The sequence below is a fragment of the Bubalus bubalis genome, chromosome 24, assembly GCF_019923935.1.
Source record: "Bubalus bubalis isolate 160015118507 breed Murrah chromosome 24, NDDB_SH_1, whole genome shotgun sequence".
Taxonomy (NCBI): Eukaryota; Metazoa; Chordata; class Mammalia; order Artiodactyla; family Bovidae; genus Bubalus; species Bubalus bubalis.
In genome coordinates, this window is record NC_059180.1 from 41,676,975 (window position 1) to 41,697,149 (window position 20,175).

Genomic DNA, 20,175 nt, shown 5'->3' on the forward strand with positions numbered 1-20,175 from the left:
CATTGAGGTAAACCGCGAACAATACTGACCTGAGAAGACAGACAAATGATAGTACAGTTATACCCAGTGTAACTTTAACAGGAATGCTTTAAAGTTTTAATTTGTTTCATTCTAGATTTGTGTGTAGAGAAATATAATGTGTGCACAGGATGAAGTCTGGAAGGATGCTCACCAAATGGACAACATGGTTTCCTTTGGGGATGGAGAGTGGTGTTCTCATTGATAAACATTTTCCCGGGAACATATTCCCACATGACATGTAGTTAACAAAAGTTTAGCATATGGGCTTCCCTAGTGGCTCAGTGGTAAAGAATCCACCTGCCAATGCAGGAGATACGGGTTTAATCCCTGGTCGGGGAAGATTCCACATGCCACAGAGCAACCAAGCTCATGCGTCACAATTACTGAGCCTCTAGAGCCTGGGAGCCCAAGAGCCTGTGCTCCGCAACGAGAGAGGCCACTTGAGTGCGAAATCCGCATACCACTAGAGAGTAGCTCCCTCTCTCTGCAACCAGAGAAAAGCTCCCTCTCTCTGCAACCAAACCAACAAAGACCCAGCACAGCCAAAAATAAACAAATTTTTTACAAGTCCAGCATAGAAGTACCATACAGTGCAGCAGTTCCTCTCCTAGAGAAATGTAAACATACTCTTATACAAAAACTAGCCTATGAATGTTCACAGCAGCATTACTCACAGTAACCAAAAGGTGGAAACAACTGAAACATCCATCAGCAAATCAACAGATAAACAAGATGTGGCGTATCCACACAACAGATTTTCATTCTTAAAAAGGAATAAGGTGCTGATGCCTACTACATTTATATGAAACATCCAGACTAGGCAAGTCCACAGAAAGTAATCAGTGGTTGCCAGGACCTGGGGGAGGGGAAACAGTGAGTGCCTGCTTACTGGGCACAACGTCTCTTTGGGATGATGAAAATGTTCTAACAGTGGTGACGGTTATACTACTTGGTGAAGCTATGAAAAACCCAGTGACTGTAGGGACTTCCCTGGTGGTCCAGTGACAAGGACTCTGCTCCAATGCAGAGGGCCTGGGTTCGATCCCTGGTCAGGTCCCACATGCTACAACTAAGATCCAGTGTGGCCAAATACAAATATTTTGTAAAACTCAAGAATTGTACACTTGAAATGGGTGAATTTTGTAACATGTAAAGTATGCCTTAATAAAGACATTGAAAACAGTAAGTGAAAAGGACCCGAGCTGGCAGAGGCCACGTGTGTTGGGGCTCCCTAGAAAGACTGCATGCAGAGGGGACAAGCACATCAGCACAGCAACTAGGCCCTGAGGACAACTCAACTGGCACGTGTCCAGGAGGTGAGCAAGAGGGCACCAGCAACTCTTCCTAGCGGGTCACCGAGCCTGGGCCATTCTCCAGCAGTAGGTGGTCTTCACAGGGAGCGGACCTCTGCGTGGCAGGGGCACAACTGAGTGACCACCCCCACAAGCTGCAGATAACCTGCAGTGAGCCGTGTGGACTCTGCCATTTCACTTTGGTGGGGTACCTGGGGAGGCCTCCTAAGGAGGCCTGGTCACTCTTTTGGGTGCACAGCACCTGGTGACCGGGCCCTTTCTCACCTGCCTGCAGGGAGAGGCTCAGTACCCTCCTAGCTCTGGGGCACTCATGGGCAGAGGGGTGAGCAGGGCCATCCGGTTCACTCAATCCACAGAGCGGCCATAGCCTGGATGCTGGCCCATGGCAGACAGGGCCGCCAGCATGCCAAGACAAGGCACATCCTCCCACAACACAGTGTTCGCAGAAATGCCAGCCCGTGGGTGGAGTCTTGTTAGTCCTCAGCTGGCGGGGCTGGGGAGCCACAGCCAAGCCAAGCCTCTCCTGCAGAGGTCACTGCACCAACCTTGGAGCCCACCTCTGCCTGGCCTTGCCTTCTCCCTGCCCGAAAGTCACTCCTCACTGGTGGTGACATTTCTTTCTCGGAGTCTGAGGCTGCTTGGAAGGGATGGTGGGTGAGAAACTGTTATCCCACTTTGAAGAGAATTTTAAGTCAAAACCACCCTTTATACCTCAGGACCGGGGGCCCCCGCTCCCTGGTTCTCCATTACCCAAGACAGAGCGAGGCCACTGGGTCCTTACCAGCACAGCCTGTGCAGCAGGTGCGGCCATCCGAGCCCTGTCCGCAGAGTCCAGTCCTGGGAGAAAGACGCAGCAGCCTCCCAGGTGCCTCCTGTCCTGCGGACTTAGCAGTTTCCAGCGCCACTGTCCTCTCTGGCCTCTGACCTCCCAGCCCCAGGGCAGAAGGGCTCGGCAAGAATCCACAGGGTCTGGAGCCGGGGGGCCCAGACGAGGGAGGGATGGCGGAGGGGTGCCCTTCCCTGAGCCCAGCAGGCCCTGTGGGTGGAGAAGCTGGCCTCCACGTAGCTCATCCTTTCTGCAGGGATAACCTTTGAGGAGCCTGAGGCCAAGGACACAGCAGCCCAGAACAGCCCTCTGCTCACAAGTCCTGGGTCAGCCCCGCAAGGTGCCCAGGTGCTGGGTGGTCGAGGGTCACTCTGGGCCCCTCTGGTGAAGAGCCTGACGGTGTCCCCTGCAGTTCCGCCATCCACTGGCTGGGGCCAGGAATGGGGGACAGGCCCCCAGACCCAGCCTCTATCCAGAGAGGGGGAACAAAGAAATGGTCTGGAGCATCTCCCCCTCCCCACTGAGTAGGGCCTGGGGTCCACCCATGGGGTGAGTCACACAAGTGACTGACACAAGTCACAACAACTGGCCCGCTGGTTACTCAACCTCCAACCCCGGGCCCGGGCCTGCTGCCAAGAGAGGCCCCACTGAAGTGCCTCAGGTGGAAGGCGCTGGAGCATGCGCATGCCCAGCAAGAACCAGCAGGGGACATTGCAACCAGTGGGCCAGAGCAGGAGGAGGGACAGGACAGGGGGCCGTGGTATCTCTGTACTGGTCACTGTCACATGGAAGGGACAGCAGCTTGCAGAGACAGCCCTGGTGTGTCAGGCTGACTTCACAGGGATGGGCAGACTCGGTGTTCCTCCCAAGGTGATGCCTGAGGTCACAGTGGCATTTGCGTGTTCCCACCAAGAGCACAGGAGCTGAAGCCCAGGATCATAAGACGAACCCCACATAGGGACAGGCTACCAAGAAGTGACTGGCAGGATCTTAAGGACCCCAGTGCCAGGACAGGCAGAGCGGGGCGGGGGACACTTGCGGGCAAAGGGAGAGGGGGAAGCAGCTGCCCCACCCCTCTCAAGTCTCCCTTTGCCTCACAGTGCCCTGGGTACGTAGGTCAGGCCTTGGCCCCACAAGATAGGAGGCACAATGGGCCTTTCAGGGCACAGTTAGGGGCAACTGATGATCAGAGTATGAGTTCAACGAAGCGGCCACAGCAAGCCGGGAGCCACGGGGATCTGGTGAAGGGCGCGAAGTGGCGTGCCGGCTGTCTCCTGGTGAGAAGTCACAGCGGGAGCACACCGTGGGCCTCAGGCCACCTGCTTCAGCAGCTGGCCGTCCCTCTCTGAGCCCACCTCTGCAGCAGAAGAGCACCGGGCCCTCCTCTGTGGGCGGCCGTGAAGACCTGTGAGGGAGGTAGTGGCCCCAGATGAAAGGGGAATTGTCCATTTCTCAGGGCAGCCTGAGTTGTATGTAGCACAAAGCCCTATCAGGTCAGTGTGGTAGGAGCGGTCAGAGCCCTGGGCTGGGGTGGGGGCCACTGATCAAAGCCATACAGGTCCAGAGACCAGACAGGATGGGAGCAGCCGGGACATGTAGGTGGCGTGTCTCAGTGGCTGCCAGTGGCCAGTGTTCCCTCTGCTGGCTCTGGGGCCAGGCCTGGCCCTTGGGAGATGGGCAGGCAGTCCTGTACCCAGAACGAGTGACAGCTGCCTGACAAGGCCAGGAACGTGGCTACCGCTGCCCAGCAGGCTGAGCGGAGCAGAGGAGAATTCAGCAGGTGAGGCAGGCCCCGGGTACTGTTTCTGAAGGCGGAGACCCTTCTCAGCAGAACGTGGGGCATAGTCCTGTCCGCCAGGCCCCAAGTGGGTCCTCTGCTGACCCCGGTGGAGAGGCTGGAAGTTGCCAAGTGGCCTCTTCAGGCTTCTACCCTTTCCCCCACAGCCCGGACAGCAGGCTCAGGGCAGCACCCGCGGGCCCTGGAGGCTGCAGGACAGAAGAGTTCGTCAGGAAATACTCCTTCTGTGTGTGGAGTCCCAGGTCTCAGGCAACAACACGCTTATCAGAGCTTACCCGCTCACCCAGAGGTCTGCATCCCAGGCCCATGTCCTGCTCTGGGAGCCCCTCACGCCAGGGCAAGGCCCAAACTAGAAAGCAAGTGGCCCTGGGTCCGTTCATCCATGCCAGGACATCTTCAAGGGGCTACACACCCAGCCCCCAGATCTGCAGAGGCCTGCAGAGTGCCCACTGCCCCCCAGCTTGGTCATCATCTCAGGACAGACAGTGGGGGCCCCTGCCCCAGGAGAAGGGGCACCTCCCCAGACCCCGTTGCTCAAGTGCTGATGAAGACACAGTGGTGCACTCCAAGCACATTGGAGGCTTTATTGTCCTGGCAGAAAAGACAGAGCCAGGACCCACCCTCCTGACCCTGGGCTGTGGGGATGCGCCCAGGCCTGCCCACCGTAGCCCCCAGCGGGGGAGCGTAGGTGTCAGGTGGGCAGTCCTGAGTGCCTGGGTGGATGGGGGCACAGCCCCACCGCCTGCTGCACGCACATCTCCACCTTCACGATGACACGCTGTCCATGACGCCACCGCCTCTTGAGGTCCCCCGTCCCCGGAACTCTGGGCTCACACCCACACCCAGGTCCTGCCTGTGGCTGCCAGGCAGGTACAGACCAGCACTGGGACCCCTGCCTGGGGGCTTCCTGCCCCTGCCACAGGCCAGTGACAGGATGGAAGATACAGCCAACAAGCCTGATCCTGCAGGGAGTAGGGTGGGAACGGGCAGCCAGGTAGGCGGGTCCCTGCTGCCAGCAGGGGCACCCCCTGTGGCCTGGCTTCACTGAGAGACATCCAGAGGTCCGTGGGCAGCTCCTGCTGCAGAACAGTCTCCCCAGAAGCGTCAACAGGAAGCCCTGTGTGACTCGGTGCCAGAGGCGCTGCTGCCCAGCTTCCTGGAACTGCTGGACCGGGCTGGGGGTTGGCAGCGGCTTGGATCCCCCAGACTGGCTGGCTTCTTCCCCACTGAGACAAGCTGGAAGGCACTGGGGACCCCAGGGGGCAGACCCCAGGGAAGGAGATGCTTGGGGGACAGAGTCTCGAGGTTACTTGAGTGCACCCTGGGAAGGGCCCCCCTACCCATGACAGGGCGGGGCGCAGGGGAGCAGCCAGGAAGATCTGCCGGCCCATCCCACTGGGAACGGGCAAAGCGGGCAGAGGCAAGGCTCTGCACACCCATCCGGGTCTGGGGCAGGTCCAGGGGCCAGTGGGACAAGGTGAACCGTGCCGTCACAACAGGTCAGCAGGGGGCCCCAAGGCAGAGCTGATGGTGCTGAAGCTGGGCACTGGCTTGGCTGACTGTGCGCGGTCCCCTCCTCACCACCCCCAGGACCGGAGTCGGGTGGAGATGCGACGGGTGGGGCCTGCAGAGGCCCCGACAACCAGGGGCAGCAAGAGGTGTATGCCGCCCTGACACCTGGCAGATGGCGGTGCGAGGCGGGCCGGGGGCCAGGCCCTCAGTCCTGCTTGTCCCCTCTCTGCCTCCAGGGGTAGATGAGCTCCCCGAAGAACAGCTTGCGGCACAGGGAACCCCAGGAGTGCTTGGGGTGGCAGCCACAGCTGGGGAGGCGGTAGGTGCGCACCACGTGGCTGAAGGGCAGGGGGTTTATCTGGAAGCACAAGGGCAGCGATCAGCCGGGACATGGCCCCAACCCCCGGGACTCCCTCTCCAGGCCTCGCAGGCTGTCCTGGGGGTCCCTGGGCTGAACAACTGCAGGGCAGGGCTGGCTCTGAGCCAGACACACTCTTGCTGGGGCACACGGGTCAGGCAGGCCCGGGCCTCAGTCAGCAGTGCTCTGCTCTGGCCCGGCTGCGGGGGCCGAGCCCCCGCTCCAGGACTCGCTCCTTGAAAACCACCTCGCTCCAGGCCTCCCCAGAAAACCACACAGGCTCCTTAGCCTCTGAACTCTCCTCTCAGGCCAGCCTGGCTGCTTTTGCGCCTCAGGCAACTGGCCCACAGCCCCAGCAGGACAGGCCCCAACCCAACAGGGCCGGCCTGTGCCAAGTCTCTGCTATCCTGCCTGGAGACAGAGCCCAGGCCCAGGGCAGGACACAGGGACGCAGGGCCCAGCAGGTGGAGCCTGGGTGCCCCAGGGTGTCTGGCACACCACAGGGATTCAACGCTGGGGGAGGGCCCAGGCAGAGGGGGCGTCACGGTGCCCAAAGGCCTTGGGAGCGGGGGAGTCTCCCCGGGGCCCCTGAGGCCCCCCACCAGGGGGGCAGAGAACATGCCCCAGAACAGGGGGCCTCACGGTGGGCAGGGCACCTGTCCCCGGGCAGCAACGCGAGGGCCGCAGGGAGGCCTTACCTGCATCAGGAGGCGCAGGGGCCGGCCGGCCTCATGCTCCAGGACCCGGAACTTCACGCCGGCTGTGAGGAGAGTGAGGCCCGGTGAGGGGGGGCGGCCCCCGCAGTGCGCCCCTTGGAGGGCTGCCCGCTGTGGGCAGCAGCTGCCCCTCACCAGAGCTCCAGCAGAACCGCACTGAGACCAAAGCCCAGGGTCTGCAGGCAGGGAAGAGCCAGCAGGCTGTGCTGCTCTGTGAGCAGGGCAGGGGTTTCCTAGAGTGGACATGGCACCCACTGGGGGGTGGGCACCCTGCTCATCACAGTGCCTTCCAGCACAGCTGACTCGGAGACCCACCACACTCTAGCCTGCAGTGTAGGCTCCCATGCCTGGGGATCCCCAAGGTGGAAGGTTCTTAAAAGGAGAAATAGGAGCTAATTATCAATTGATGAAGAGGCCCCAAGGCAACGCAGTGGAGAGAAGAGGCGGCATCTGCAGTCTTTCCTGTGAAGTTAAAAGGACTGCGCAGGCCTGAGCACGGGCGGGCCAGGGAGGTGCCAGGTCCGGGGGCTGAGGTGTGGTGGGGGCGGGGGGAGCCTGGGCCACCTGGGGGTCAGCGGAGGAAGCTCTTGGAAAGAGGGTTTGAGGACATCCGGTGGGCAGACTCAAGGCCCAAAGCCCACAAACATGCACATTCATGTCTCCTGACTCCAAACTGGCTGCGAGCAGCCGCCACGAGCTCTGGGGTGGGCCAAGCTGCTGGCTGCAAACCAGCCCAGGGCCTCCTGGGCACACTGGTCACCCGGGGGCCACGCCAGGAACCCCCAGGTTCCCCGACTGTTCAAAGACCCTGCACTGGGTAGGCTGGACCACAACTCTGACCAGTTGGGTCGGGCCTCCCCGTGCCTGCAGTGGGGACGGTGTCCCGTCAGGGGCATCTGGCCAACCTGCAGCTGGTGTCAGCATGCAGACAGGGGCCTCTGCCTGCAGGGGGGCCAGCGGGGGTGGCTGGGCTGGCCAGCATGGCCCCAGCGGGCAGCAGTCTTCTGGGGGGCCAGCCCCCAGTGGAGGGACGCCAGCAGGCACATAGCCTCACAGCCACAGGGGACACGTCTCTCTTCTGAGCCACACACAGGCACTGCCCATGCTACACTGCAGGCACGCTTCCGAGCAAACTGCACACTCATTCCAGGAAAGGCTCAGGAGGCAAGAGGGCTGCGCGTGCAGCCTCTGAACCTGAAGGTGGGCTTCCCTTGCAGCTCATGCCCCAGAACCAGGGCCCTGTGCTCCCTGCCCGCCTGCCACACAAACCGCGGCTTCCAGGGCCCCAGGCATGCTCCCCGGCCAGCGCGCAGACCTACCCGCAAGCCTGTAGGGCCGGCACAGCCGGAGGCCGAGCGAGTACAGCGGCAGCGAGTTGATGAGGTCCACGAGCAGATGGACCAGGCCCTGCACGGTGACCACCAGGAGCCGGAGCTGCAGCACAGACGGTGCTCAGGGCCTTGGGCCTGGGACCGTGGCCAGAGCCACGCTGCACACGCCTAAGCCGAGCGGCCTGACAGGTCCCAGGGGCGGGCAGGGGCCCAGCCCTGAACCTGAGGCCTGAGCACAGGAGTCAGGAAACCCCCTCCCACTCGGTCAGAAGACGGGGCACTCCAACACAGGGACACACGCCACTGGCCCCTCAGCCTGGCCACCCGGGTACCACACCCCTCTGCTGGCCACACTCTGCCCCCTAGCACTATAGAGAGCCCTGCCCTCCATGCATCCAGCAGCGCATGCCGGGGCAGTAGGGGGTGGTACCCCCCAGGGTGGACCCCTGTCCGCTCCAGGGCCCAGTACACAGAGTCCAGAACAGCCACCCTCTGTTGTGGCCGGCACGGGTGGGTGGTCTGCCCACAGCTGCCCGCTGGCAGGCAGAGCCGGCAGTCACCACTCTGCGCACGTGGCGTTCGGCTCACCAGGGTGAACACCAGGTAGTACAGGGCCGTGGTGGGAAGCAGGAAAATCAGGATGGTGAAGAGCAAGGTCCCGATGAACAGCTACGAGGAGAAAGGATGCCAGCATCAGCGGCAGCAAGAGCCCCATGCTGGGGGCGCCCCTGCCTGCACTGACCATAGCCCCTCCGCCAGTCCAGAGGTGGAGCGCCCACCGCTGCCTGACGCCACTTGGGACAGCCCTCCCCAGTCCTGGGAGGGACGCCTGCCCTCCAGACCTGGTGACACAAGGGCAGAGAGTGGGCAGAGACAGGACCAGCTGAGAGGTGTGCAGCCCATACACTAGACAGGAGGAGGTGAAAATCAGGCAGGAAGAGAACACCCTGAAGGGCAGCACTCAGGGTCCCCGTGGCAGGTGTGGACAAGCTAACAGGACGAGCCAGGCCCCATGCGCGCTCACCTCCAGCGCCTGCTGCCCTGCAGCCTCCTGGAGCAGGATCTGTCCCCACCTGCGGCGAGTTCTGCCCCGTCATGGCCCCGTGTACACCCTGCCCCTTGCAGCTCCCTGAACCCCTGGGGCCTGCGGAGCAGGAGCGAGGCTGCCCCTTGTGATGCCCGGGCCACTGCATGGGCCGGCGCAGGCCGAAGGCCGGCTGGACGGAGCTGGTACCTGGTCCAGGTCGTAGGAGCAGGAGTCCACGCGCTGGCGCAGGACGTTCCACTTCTTCCCTCGGAACAGGCGCCACAGCGAGGACAGGCCGTGGATCTTCAGGCAGTAGAGCCTACAGACCACTCCTGTCAGGGTGGGGGCCGCCCCACACCTGCCCGGCTCGGGAGCCTGTCTGCGCCCAGGGCCCAGGGCTGCACGCACCAGCCCGCTGGGGGGGGCGGGGGGGGGGAGGGGGCGGAGGTGGGCGGTACACCCACCTGGCGCCGTAGACGTAGAAGCAGTAGATGTGGAAAGTGAGAAGGGAAATGATGTCCGACAGGATGGACAGGGTGACCGTCAGGCCCAGGCAGGCCGAGAGACCCAAGTGCCACAGGATGTGCTCGATGAAGGGGGACATGAGGTGGATGTAGCCTGGCGGGACGGGGTCAGCCTTGAGGGGTGCCCGGGGTCCTGCAGCCCCTGGTCCTCCCTAAGGTCGGCTGCCTGAGGTGTGGCCCAGCTCCACACACAGGGTTCTAGGCCGACAGGAAGCAGAGGCCAAGGGGCCCCATTCCCCCTCGGCTGGGCCTCTGTCCCCGGGGCACGCACTGCGGGGCTGGCGGGCACTCACTGATCCACAGGTGGATGTGGTACAGGAAGAAGCGGCCCAGCACCTGGTCCAGTGCCCGGTTCATCTTGAGCCCGGCGGGCGCACCCATCAACCACTGCAGCAGATGCTGGAGCTCCTCGGCCACACGCTGCGAGGATGGGGGTGTCACCCGGTGACCCACCTAGGGACCCTACATGAGCCTGGGGGTTCAAGCTCATCAGGGACCCACGAGCTGGGCAGGGATGGGGTAGCTGGAGGGTCCCACGGAGGGAAGAGTGACGAGGGGTAAGGGTCTGGCACGGGGCCTCACAAGGAGCGAGTAAGCCGACCCCCGTCCTGGCCACCCCAGGAGGAACACGGTGCCAGCACGGCAGGCGGGCCCTCAGGCCTGGGCCTCGGCACCCATGGGGGGCCACAGGTGCCCTGTCCCTGCCTCGTCTGCCAGCCCCTCCTGCCTGCACACAGGCCTCTCCCAGCCCTGGGTGATGGCCTCTGCCGCGTCTGGGGCAGTGAGAAGGGAACAGAATGTTCTTTATAAATAGAGCTTATTTAATATTTAAAGGGTAAGAGCTTGGCAGCAGGAAGAGGCTTTCATTTTTAAATTAAATATTTATATTTCTGAGCAATTCTGCAGAAAAGAGACCTAGGATAAAACTGGCCAAAAGGCAGAGCGAGGATGAAACGGGTGGAGTGGCCGAGCCCCCTCCCAGCCCCCAGGTCCCCCCTCCTCCCTCCTGGGCCAGACTCCCTTAGAAGCTACGGGACTTGGCCTGCGGGCTCCTGCCCTGTGGGGTCCTGGCCACCAGCAGGCCCAGTGCTCACCTGTGACTGGAGACTAATGATAACAGGAGTGGCTGAGCCCACAAGGATGCTACAGCCAGATCTCAGAGGCTTGACCACGCCCAGGGCCGAGAGGGCCCCAGAGGCCTGGGAGGGGTGCTGAGGGGCTGCCCTGGGCAAAAAGACAAGCTCCCGATACAAGTGCAGAGACGGCAGAGAGGAGGAGAACTCAGAGCCTGTGTGGACGGACAGCAGGCAGGCGGCCATGGTTGGGAGAGGAAGCCGGGGCTTCTGGCCCTCAGTGCAGGAGCCAGAGAACTGGCGGGGGGGCGGCAGACGGGAGGCTGAGTGCGCCACAGAGAGCGGCCTGGAGGCACGGGGTCTCCGTGACGCCGACCCGCTGACCGTGCACAGGCCCGGGCTGACGGCCAGGAGAGCAGAAACGACCGCGCACAGCGGGGCCACGGGGTGCTAGGACCTGGGCCTGGCAGGCAGGTGGTGCCCCTGCAAAGCCTGCACAGGGGCTCCTGATGGCCACCGTCAGGACGGGAAGGCCAAGGCCAGCAGCTGCAAGGTGGCCCAGCTGCAGGGCCCACATCTATGCAGCTCCACGGGTCCCGAAGGACACAATGGCTGTGAGGGGACCGGGTGGGCCTGCTGCGAGCTGCTCCCAGGAAGGGCTCGCCCCACCCCCAGGAAGCAGGTGCTGGAGAGCAGCCGGGGCCCTCCCACCAACTCACGTCAGCCACAGGGACGAGCGCCTCGGCCAACTGAGCAAAGCGGTCCTTCCTGTGCAGCCAGGACAGCAGCAGGAGGCCCAGGGCCATGTCAAGCAGCACGGAGACCAGCGTGTTGGCCTTCCTGGAAGCAGGTTCAGCGGGCGTGAGTGTGCAGGCAGCTGTGGGGGTCAGTGGGGGGCGGGGGGCCCGCAGCGCCCGCACCTCATCAGCTGGGCAGGGCCCTCGGCCCTGCGGGCACTGACGACGAGCGTGAGCTGGTCCAGCCGATGCCTGAGCTGCTCGCAGGTGGACAGCTTGCTCCAGATGAAGGACAGTGGCCACGGCCGGAACACCCTGCGGGGGACGGAGGCAATGGGCCTTCAGGACCTCGGGTTTCCCTGCATTGGGGCTGCCACAGCCACAGCCACTACCCCTCAACGTGCAAAGGGAAAAGGCCCTGGTGGCCCCAAACACCCGTGGCCACACTGCTGAACTCCGTGGGCTGTGGACACAGGGGAGGCCCTGTGGGCAGCCCAGTGGGGGTCACAGTCGCTCCTATCAACTGGGAACACGAGGTGCTAACTCCAGGCACTGAAGCTGAGCACCTGCTGGACAGACGACCGTGTCCAGGGTCAAGCCCAACAAGACTGACCCCTCACGCAGCAAAGGAAGCACCAGACGCTTCACAGACCTGCAGACATTGAGGGGATGTGTTCTCAAGCAAATGTGAACAAAGTGTCCAATGGCAACTCACGCCTGACTCCAAGGCAACCCAGAGCCCTGCTGTTGGCCAGAGGGGCCGACGGGGCACCTGCCAAGTGCAGGGCCGCCAAAGGAGCACGCTCAGGGCCCCGGGGGGGAAGGGGGCCTTGACCCTGGAGGTTTAGACTTTGACCCAACTCCCAGACAGAAATGCGGTCAGCACACCCACGTTCCACCCAGTGGAAGGCAGGCGATGGGCAGGGTCTCCCCAAGGCCCAGGCCAGCCCCCCAGGACTTCACTCCTGCAGCCACAGCCACGCCTCACACTGATGTCTTGGGGCTCCTGATGGCCACCAAGGACTAGCACCTGCCTCTGGGTCTTCGGGACCGGGGGCACGCGAGCAGCTCACAGCTGTTCTTGCGTTCTTTGAAAGCCAACAAAAGCAAAGGAACTTCTCTTCTCAAAAGTGCCCCCAGGCAAGCCCAGACACTGTCACATGACTCATTTCAAGGTCAAGACACTAGCACCCCTATAACCTAAGGTGCTGCCCATACACAGCTGCTGGTCTCTCTGTGGGGACAGGGCCACATGCCCCCAGAGCCCCTGGGGAGTAGGCGAGGCCCGTCCCCAGACCTGAGGCCAAACCCCTCGATCTGGGGTACAGCACGGCTGTTCCGCACCCAGCGGTGCCTCTGGGGGGCTTCTCACAGGGAGAGGGCCCACAGCCAGGAGTGCTCTGGTGAACCCCGAGACCAGCCCCCAGGAGACAGTGAGGGGCTACTGCCCACAGCCTCCCGGTGCGGCCACTCCTGCAGCGCCAGGGAACGGGGTGGGCAAGTGCCGGGAGACCAACAGGGGACCCTGTGCGGAACAGCCCAGGTCTCCCCAGCACCTAAGTTCCCTGTTGGGGCCTGAGCTGAGAGTCACCGTGTCCCCTACCCAGTGGGTCCCACACAACCACCGAGGCTGCTGGGAAGCCTGGCTTCACCCAGAGCAAGAGGCACCAAGAGAGCAGCCCCCAGTGGGGACGGGACGTGGGACGAGAGCGGGGTGCAGGGGCAGTGTGGGCCTCAGAAGGGCCCGTCTGGCCTCTGTGGGCCCGACCTACCCGCCCTGCCCCGGGGACACCTACCGACAGGCACTGGCAGCGGAGACCAGTGACAGCAGACAGGCCAGCAGCAGGCAGACAGGCCCTGCCGCGCGCTTGGCCAGCTCCACGAGGATGCTGGCCTCCACACCCTCCGACTGCCAGTGCGTCAGCTGCACGGGGCCCTCATCGAACCGGTCACTTTGGAAGAGCACCTCACTCCGCGCCACTGTGTCAAAGACGGCAGCCAGGCCGCCCGCGCTGGCTGTGGCATCCCCAGCCTGGCACTCGGGCAGGGCCGCGGGCGGGTGCAGCCGTGATAGCAGCACCTTGCGCTGGTCGTAGAAGATGAGCATGACCTGGTCCTCGCAGGCAGGGGCAAGGGGCGCAGGCCCCTGCCGGCGGGTGGCCTTGCAGCTCCAGGACTTGCTGCCCCTCTCCCGACACAACTGCAGCCAGGGCTCGTGGGAGAAGAGGGCGCCCAGGCCCTCAAGGAAGTGGCCCAGGCTCTCCTCCGGCTCCTGCCGGCGGTGGCACCAGGTGCCCAGCACGGCCACGCCCACCTGGCTGGCCTGCTGCACCTGGGCCAGGAGCTCCTTGACCTGGACGGGGATGAAGGGAAAGTGCACCACAGCCAGAACCACAGCACTGCTCTGCTCCGGAACCCACCGTCCCACCAGGAGGCCGCTGTCTGCCGAGGCGCAGCACGTGGGGAAGAAGGCCTTGAGCACCATGCTGGGGCCGCTGGAAAAGAGGAGGGCTCAGCTCAGAGCCACCACCGCCCTGTGAGGGCCCAGGGTGGCTGCCAGTGCTGGGGAGACAGGCTCTGGCCACAGCTTGTGGCTCAGACAACCCTGACAGACACATCCACGTGTCTACTGGGCCCACAGATGGGGGCGACCCGGCTTCGGGTCTAGTCGCAAGGCTGGCGGGGGAGCCCCCAGCTACCCATCTCCGCCCTGGGCTGCAGTGTGCGCAGGCCCAGGCCACGCCCACCCCCACCCAGAGGCAGGGCCAGGCTTCCCTGCTCCAGACACAGCACCTGAAACTCAGCGCCACTTACAGCCTGCTCGGGGCTGAGCACAGGGCTAAATTTTTGTTTTTAAAGAACTGATTACAGTTTTTGACTGCAACACAAGGGAAAATCTACAATCTCATTAACAATTAAAGTAATTTAAACATCTCAAAGCTTGACTTACTTACTAAGCTAGCAAGAACAAAGATGCACATCTAAACAAATCACTGCTGAGCTGAGGAAAGTCAGGCGCGTGCCCACTGCCGGCAGCTGTGAGCCTTGGTGTGGGGGCCCCAGAAGATGCCTCAGCACGTGCCTGGTGCCCGAGTGAGCCCCTGGGGAGCCTCAGTGCTCAGGCTGGGATCCACCGGCATCCACCCTGCCCCAGCCTACCCCTGCGTGGGGCCCACCCCTCCCTGGGCCCCCACCCTCTTGTCACAGCTGAGCACCTCCCTCAGGACCTCCCCCCACAGGCTACAGAGGTGGGGGTGGTGCTCCCCAGCCTTCACATGATCCTGGACAGCAACAACCTCCCCAGGAGGCTGCGGTTTCTGAGTCCTGCGGGGCTGCGAGCCTCACCCTGCACAAGAGTCAGCCTGCTGCGGAGCCAACTCTCAGCAGCTCTCCACGTCCCACCCTGGCGGGCCTGGCGGGCAGGAGCTTCGCCTTGGTGAGGGCTCACTGGGGCTCTGGCCCCCTCCCAGACACGAACGACCCCACTGTCAGCACAAAGCGCACAGCAGCGCCCTGCCACACCCGAAGGAGGGACACAGGCCTCTCACTGAGCCTGGCCCTCCAGGCCCCCGGGCTCACCAGGCCCTTGGGGACAGGGGGACAGCGAGGCTGAGGAGGCGTGACTTTGAGGGAGCCCTTTCCTGAGGGTCGGGAGCTCTGGAGGGGGCCTCACACGCCCAGGACTTAACAGGCAACTGGGGCAGCTACTTTCCTCCCCTCCAGGGAGCCCAGAGCGGGCTGGAGGGAGAGGCCTCTTCCCCCTGTGGGTTCTGACTGAAAGGGTCCCCCTGAGTCCAGAGCAGCCAGACTCCCAAATGCCCCTCCCTGCAGAGATCAGAGACAGCAGGCAACATGGCGTCTGCAGGGAGACCTGGAGCCCAAAGGCAGCCCCGGGCCAAGTCCCTGTGGCCACTGGCAGGGGCATCAAGGACTGCCCTGTCTCCTGACACCTGTCAAGGGCATCACAAAAGGGACAGAGGCATTCTGTGTGTGAGTCCCGCCAATGCATGTTGACCACCAACGGGGAGCAGCCAGCACGGCACAAGCCTCTCAGCACCAGCCAGTTGCAACCACCAGGTCAGCCAAATGACAGGATCATGGTCCCCTGCTTGGGGACTCCTCTCACAGGAGCTAAGAAAACCGCCCATAGCTACTGTCAGAAGACAAACACACTTGGCCTAACAGTGAGCAGATGCTCTGGGCAAAGCTGGTTACACGGTGGTTTCACTTGCAGAAAATTCATCGAGCTGTACACATACGATCTGTGCACTTTGTGTGTTTTATGCTTCATCTACAAAGTTTACCTATTAAAAGAAAGAAAGAAAGGAGAAGAAGAGCTCCTCATGTCTGGGGAAGGCAGCAGAGGGCAGAGGGTGGTGTTCCCATCTGTGGGGCAGTGAGAGAGAATTCTTAAATCGAGGGGCAAGTTTCCATCCCCACCCCCACCTCAGCCTCTGGGAGTGACCAACACAAAGAAGTCTGCTCAGATCAGACAGCCAGAAAAAGATGAAAGAGCAGGCAATCGATAGCAGAGGTGCAGATGGGAGAAAGCGGGGCAGTTACTCGGCACCGTGTGCATCTTAAAAGACTGCGATAAAGACAAGGGCACAAGCCCAGGAAAGCTGCCTGCTACCCAGGACACCAGGTGCCCTGTGACCCAGCCCACCATCCCAGGTCAGGCAACAGTCTGTGGGACACCCCTCTCCACACGACCTGAACTTAACCATCTACCTTGTGAAGCCGGCAGTCTGTCGCCCTCCGCCAGAACTGATTCAGGGCAAACACCCAGTTATGACTGGCCAGGGACCCCTCACTGCCTAAAACCATCCTCTGGGGAGTCTCCTGATCACTGCCCTTGGTAGCTCACAAGAATTCCTTGTACTCCTTATGTCTGCGTTTAAAAACAACAAGGATTGTGTTTAAAGAGGGCTTTCCCCCTCTCTTTTCAGAAGAAAGGACACGAATCCAGGGCTCTGGGTTTTGGCCTGTACCGCAGTCAGAGACGACGGTAAAGCGCTGATGGCCAGTCCCCTTGACCCTGAATTCCCTTCCACCGGGTCCACAGCGGGACCGGGTGGGGCGGGCCAGAGGGCACCAGCCGGCCGCCCCTCACCCCACAGGGCCGGGCTCCAGACGCCCCGCCAGAGCTCCCCCGTGGCCCGCCGCGAACCTGGCGTCGCCGCCCCGGCCGGCCTCCGGTGGCGCCCCCACTTTACGGCTGAGAAAGCAGGGGCTCCGAGAGGTAAGAGGCCCGCGTCGGCTCCGGAGACCCCCGGGCTCCCCGGCCGCCTCGGAGGGGCCTGGGCGCACAGCCCGGCGGGGCGGGCCCCCAAGGTCGCGCCGCAAGGCCGCCGGCCTCCCCCGCGGTGCTCACCGGGGCCGCGCACTGGGCCGGCGGGGTCCGGCTGGGGTCGGGGACCGCGTCGGGCGGCCCCAGGCGGGCGGCGGCGGTCCAGGCCCCCAGCCCCGCCGCGGCCGCGCCGCGGGACACGCGCCCCATTTCCGCCCGCTCCTGGCGTTGCCGCGCGACGGTCCGCCGCACAGGCGCCCGGGCTGCCCGCTGGCCCCCGCCGGAGCGTTCCGCGCACGCAACGTTCCGGTCCCGGAGCCAGCGGCCCGCCCGCGCAGTGCCCCGGTCCCTCTGGCGGCCTTATCTCCCCACGCGCTGCGCACAACAGCCTTCTCTCCGTCGCAGCGCTTCTGTCCTCCCCAGTCTACCTACAGTGTCCCCCAAACCATTGCCTTCCAGTCCCCCACCACGGCGTCCAGACCTCCCCTGTCCCTGGTTTCCTCGTCTGAGGGCTCCAGACCCAACCTTGCCCCATCACCGCGGGGTTAAAGGACCCCCAGGCCCCGGAGGGGGTGGGGCGCCAGGGGTCCCAGAAGAAACTGCCTCTTCAGCTCCGGGCTGGCCCCCTAGCACTCTGCTCCCTGCAGAGGCCAAGCAACCCCTGAAGTTGCCTGGCCAGTCCAGAGGGTGAAGCCATCTGGGATGGGGGTTGGGGGGGCGCCTCTGGCCCCCTCTTCTCCAGGGAACAAGACCCCTAACTCAGCAGCAGCCATCAGCATTGACGCAGCACCTGTTCCCCGCACTTCGTTACTCTGACCCACTTAATCCAGGGCCATGCTCTCAGGAGCAAGGACACACGGATGGACCCTGAGACCACCCGCTCACCACGCCCAGGGCCAGACTAGGCGTGGCCCACCCCGGGAGCCCCTGATGGAGCTGGGAGCCTGGCTGGGCCCAGACTCTCAGGAACCCCACTCCTCGGCACCCCCAGCCTGGTTTTTCTGTCTGTGCTCACAGGAAGGCTCTCCTGCTCTTGACTACTGCCCGGGACTCTCTCCCTGCCCATGAGCCTGAGCTGTTTGGTCCAGCTCCAGGAGGTCAGACAGTCTCACGTGGGCCCGGAGCATGGAGGGTGGTAACCCAGCCGTGTGTCACCCCAGGGCGCCTCCAGGTGGCCCTTCCTCTGCTCCCCTCCTTACCTCAGCTGGGCCCAGAGAAGCTGCAGGAGTCTCGGCACCCAGGGCACCTCTGAAAACAGGGGACAGTGAGGAGCCGCACCCCTGCCCAGCCCAGCCCAACCCAGCCACACCTACCCTGCCTGCCTCCCTCTGATTAGGAGGCTGGGGCTGGAGCACTGAATGGAGAGCCGGCCCAGGTAAGCGCTGGCGGCTGGCCCAACACGCCGGAGACATCCAGGCTTCAGCTGCTGGCCACAAAGTGCAGGCCTCCTAGACCCTGGGGGCTGGAGGCAGCTGATTCCGGCTGCCCCCTGAATCTGAATCCTCCGCAGGAGAAGGAGAGGAGGCCAGGCCAGGGCCCGGTATGACGGGGCTCAGGACTGTCAGCAAATGTCCAGGGTCAGGAGGGCGAGGCCCACGGCCAGGAGAACCCTGAGAAACCTGAACATTCCTTCCATCATGGTCCGGACCCAGGGGGCTACGCCACGCACAGAGAGGGGCGCTGCGGTTCAAGCCCACAGTATCAGTCCAACTCCAGGTGGGACTGGTACACTTTGATGTCGCCGTCCTCTGCGTCTGCCACCAGCAGCTGGCCCTGGGGCCCACAGGCCACACCCAGGGGCCGCCTCAGCCCCTCGGAAACCAGGCAGAGGGGCGCCCTGGCCTGGCGGAACAGGGTCACCTGGCGCCGCCGCTGGTCCGCCACAATGACACCGCCCGCTGCGTCAGTGCACACACCTGCCGGGCTGCCAAAGGGGTGCCCGGTCAGGTCCCCCAGGGAGCCCAGGGGCTGGCGGGCACTGCCAAACAGCCGTACATCCCCAAACTCCTCGCTCACAGCCAGGCCCCCGTCGGGCGCCAGGCCCACCCAGCAGGGGCCCTCCAGGCCTAGCAGGGAGGCAGGGGCCAGTGGCGCCAAGTCAGGGCCCAGTGTGAAGCTGTGCACAGCCCCAGGCACGTAGTCTGTCACCAAGAGGCGGCCGAAGGCATCAACAGCCAGCCCCCGGGGGGCGGAGAAGGAGCCCACCGTCACCCAGCGGCCTTGAGGGGCTCGGGTGGTGTGCTGGAGCGCACGGACAGCCCCGTGGACCAGGTCACTGACCACCACGAGCCCAGCAGCTGTCGCCACCACATCTTCCGGTACAAAAGCCCCAGCCCCTGGCACGTAGCAGGGCAGGTGGCAAATGGAGCGTCCCTCGAGGTCCAGCACGTGGACGCAGGGTGCGGCACCCGCTGTCAGGAAGAGCAGGCCATCTGGGGAGCAGTGCAGGCCCCGGGGTCCCCCGGTAGCCGCGGGAGGCGCTGGGATCTGCCCAAGCAGCCGGGGCCGCCGGCAGCAGGCAGGTCCTCCAGGAAGGTCCAGTGCGGGGCACCGTCCCCAGGCCGTGGCTGATGCGCTGGTCGGGGAGGCCCAGGAAGTCCAAACAGGAGGCCTGGGAGCAGGCGCTGGGCTGCCGTCACGGCCTCAGCGTCTCTGAGCCAGTCCTCCAGCCCAGCCAAGCGTGGGGCTGCAAGACAAGTAACAGCCCGCTGTGACCCGGGCAGCGCTGTGGGCCCGACACGGCTTCCTGGCACCCTGGTGTCCTCTCAACCTACAGACCTGACTGTCCCACCACGCCCTGACTGCCAGTCATGCCTCTGGGCCCTGTTTTTCCAGCTGTGGTCCCTGAGCACAGTTCTGAGAGACACACGACCCCCGGATGGCTGCTGTTCCGCTCTGAGGTTCAAGAAGAGCTCGGGGCACCTCGCTGTCCGAGGTGGGGGAGGGGTGACAGATGAGCAGTGTTTCTCTAAAGGCAGAGGAACGAGGCCTTGTTGGAGACCTCCAGCCCTGAGGGGTAAAGTAGGGGTCCTTTCCTAGGCCTCTCTGGCCGGGGGGAGGGATCTCCTACCTGGGACCAGGCTCCCTGGGCCGCAGGCCTGTGTTGTTGGAAACCAGAGCTCAAGGGGGTGGGAGGAGCCTCAGGGAGGGGCCGGCAGAGCTCTGGCTAGGTGGCCTTTGAGCTGCAGCCCAAGGAAGCCCGAAGGAAAGAGCCTGGCACTCAACTGCTACCCGCCAGACACCCTCCAGCGGCGCCGCATTCCCGCCTCAGGGCCTTTGCACTGGCCTCTGGGACATTCCTCAACCTGCCCGGCTGGTTGCACTCAAGGTCCACCCAGCCACCCTCCCCAGGGGTCCAGGGCCTCTACTGCCACCATCTCAGGGGATAGCACCCACTCCGTCCTCCAGCCGGACCACAAGTTCAGGACTGAGGGAAGGGCTGTGCCCCTCGCCTGCTGGCTAGCTCACTCACCAGAGCCCAGGGTGGGGGCGCCCCCGCACAGGCTACAGGTTGGGTCCTGTTTCTGCACCTGTGATGCGGGGATCACGCACCTCCTGCAGAGTCAGGCTTACATCTGTCCAGTGGGTGCTAAGAAGTGGGGGTGCTAATGGGGGGCTGAAGTGGGAGGGGGCTCCCTCAGATTCGGGA

The 20,175-nt window shown here is 63.6% G+C and overlaps 2 protein-coding genes across 3 annotated transcripts; both read right to left on the minus strand.

Moving 5' to 3' along the window:
• Positions 1-4,517: 4,517 nt before the first annotated feature.
• On the minus strand, positions 4,518-16,688 carry PIGQ (phosphatidylinositol glycan anchor biosynthesis class Q). 2 transcript variants are annotated; one of them, XM_025274809.3, is made up of 11 exons: positions 16,611-16,688; positions 13,033-13,731; positions 11,420-11,551; positions 11,219-11,339; positions 9,720-9,846; positions 9,367-9,520; positions 9,110-9,221; positions 8,464-8,544; positions 7,864-7,978; positions 6,527-6,588; positions 4,518-5,828 (listed from the first exon to the last, which is right to left on the minus strand). In XM_025274809.3, the coding sequence occupies exons 2-11, from the start codon at positions 13,719-13,721 to the stop codon at positions 5,676-5,678; spliced, it is 1,746 nt and encodes a 581-aa protein (XP_025130594.3). In that variant the 5' UTR covers positions 13,722-13,731; positions 16,611-16,688; the 3' UTR covers positions 4,518-5,675. The 2 variants fall into 2 exon arrangements, with proteins under 2 accessions (XP_025130594.3, XP_025130595.3); XM_025274810.3 differs by lacking the exon at positions 16,611-16,688 and adding an exon at positions 16,407-16,575.
• A 1,379-nt stretch (positions 16,689-18,067) lies between these two features.
• NHLRC4 (NHL repeat containing 4) lies at positions 18,068-19,169 on the minus strand (the record flags this gene model as incomplete). The annotated part of the gene is made up of 1 exon (XM_025275031.3): positions 18,068-19,169. A coding segment is annotated over one exon (942 nt), but the record flags the coding sequence as incomplete, so codon positions are not given.
• Positions 19,170-20,175: the final 1,006 nt, after the last annotated feature.

Bases quoted from the DNA above. Each gene is read 5' to 3' on its own strand.
- PIGQ (XM_025274809.3), bottom strand. From the start codon at position 13,721: ATGGTGCTCAAGGCCTTCTTCCCCACGTGCTGCGCCTCGGCAGACAGC. The intron at 9,521-9,719 runs GTGAGTGCCCGC...CCGTCCCGCCAG, and splicing joins CCACATCCACCTGTGGATCA to GCTACATCCACCTCATGTCC. The intron at 6,589-7,863 runs GTAGGTCTGCGC...CTCTCCTCACAG, and splicing joins CCGGCCCTACAGGCTTGCGG to CCGGCGTGAAGTTCCGGGTC.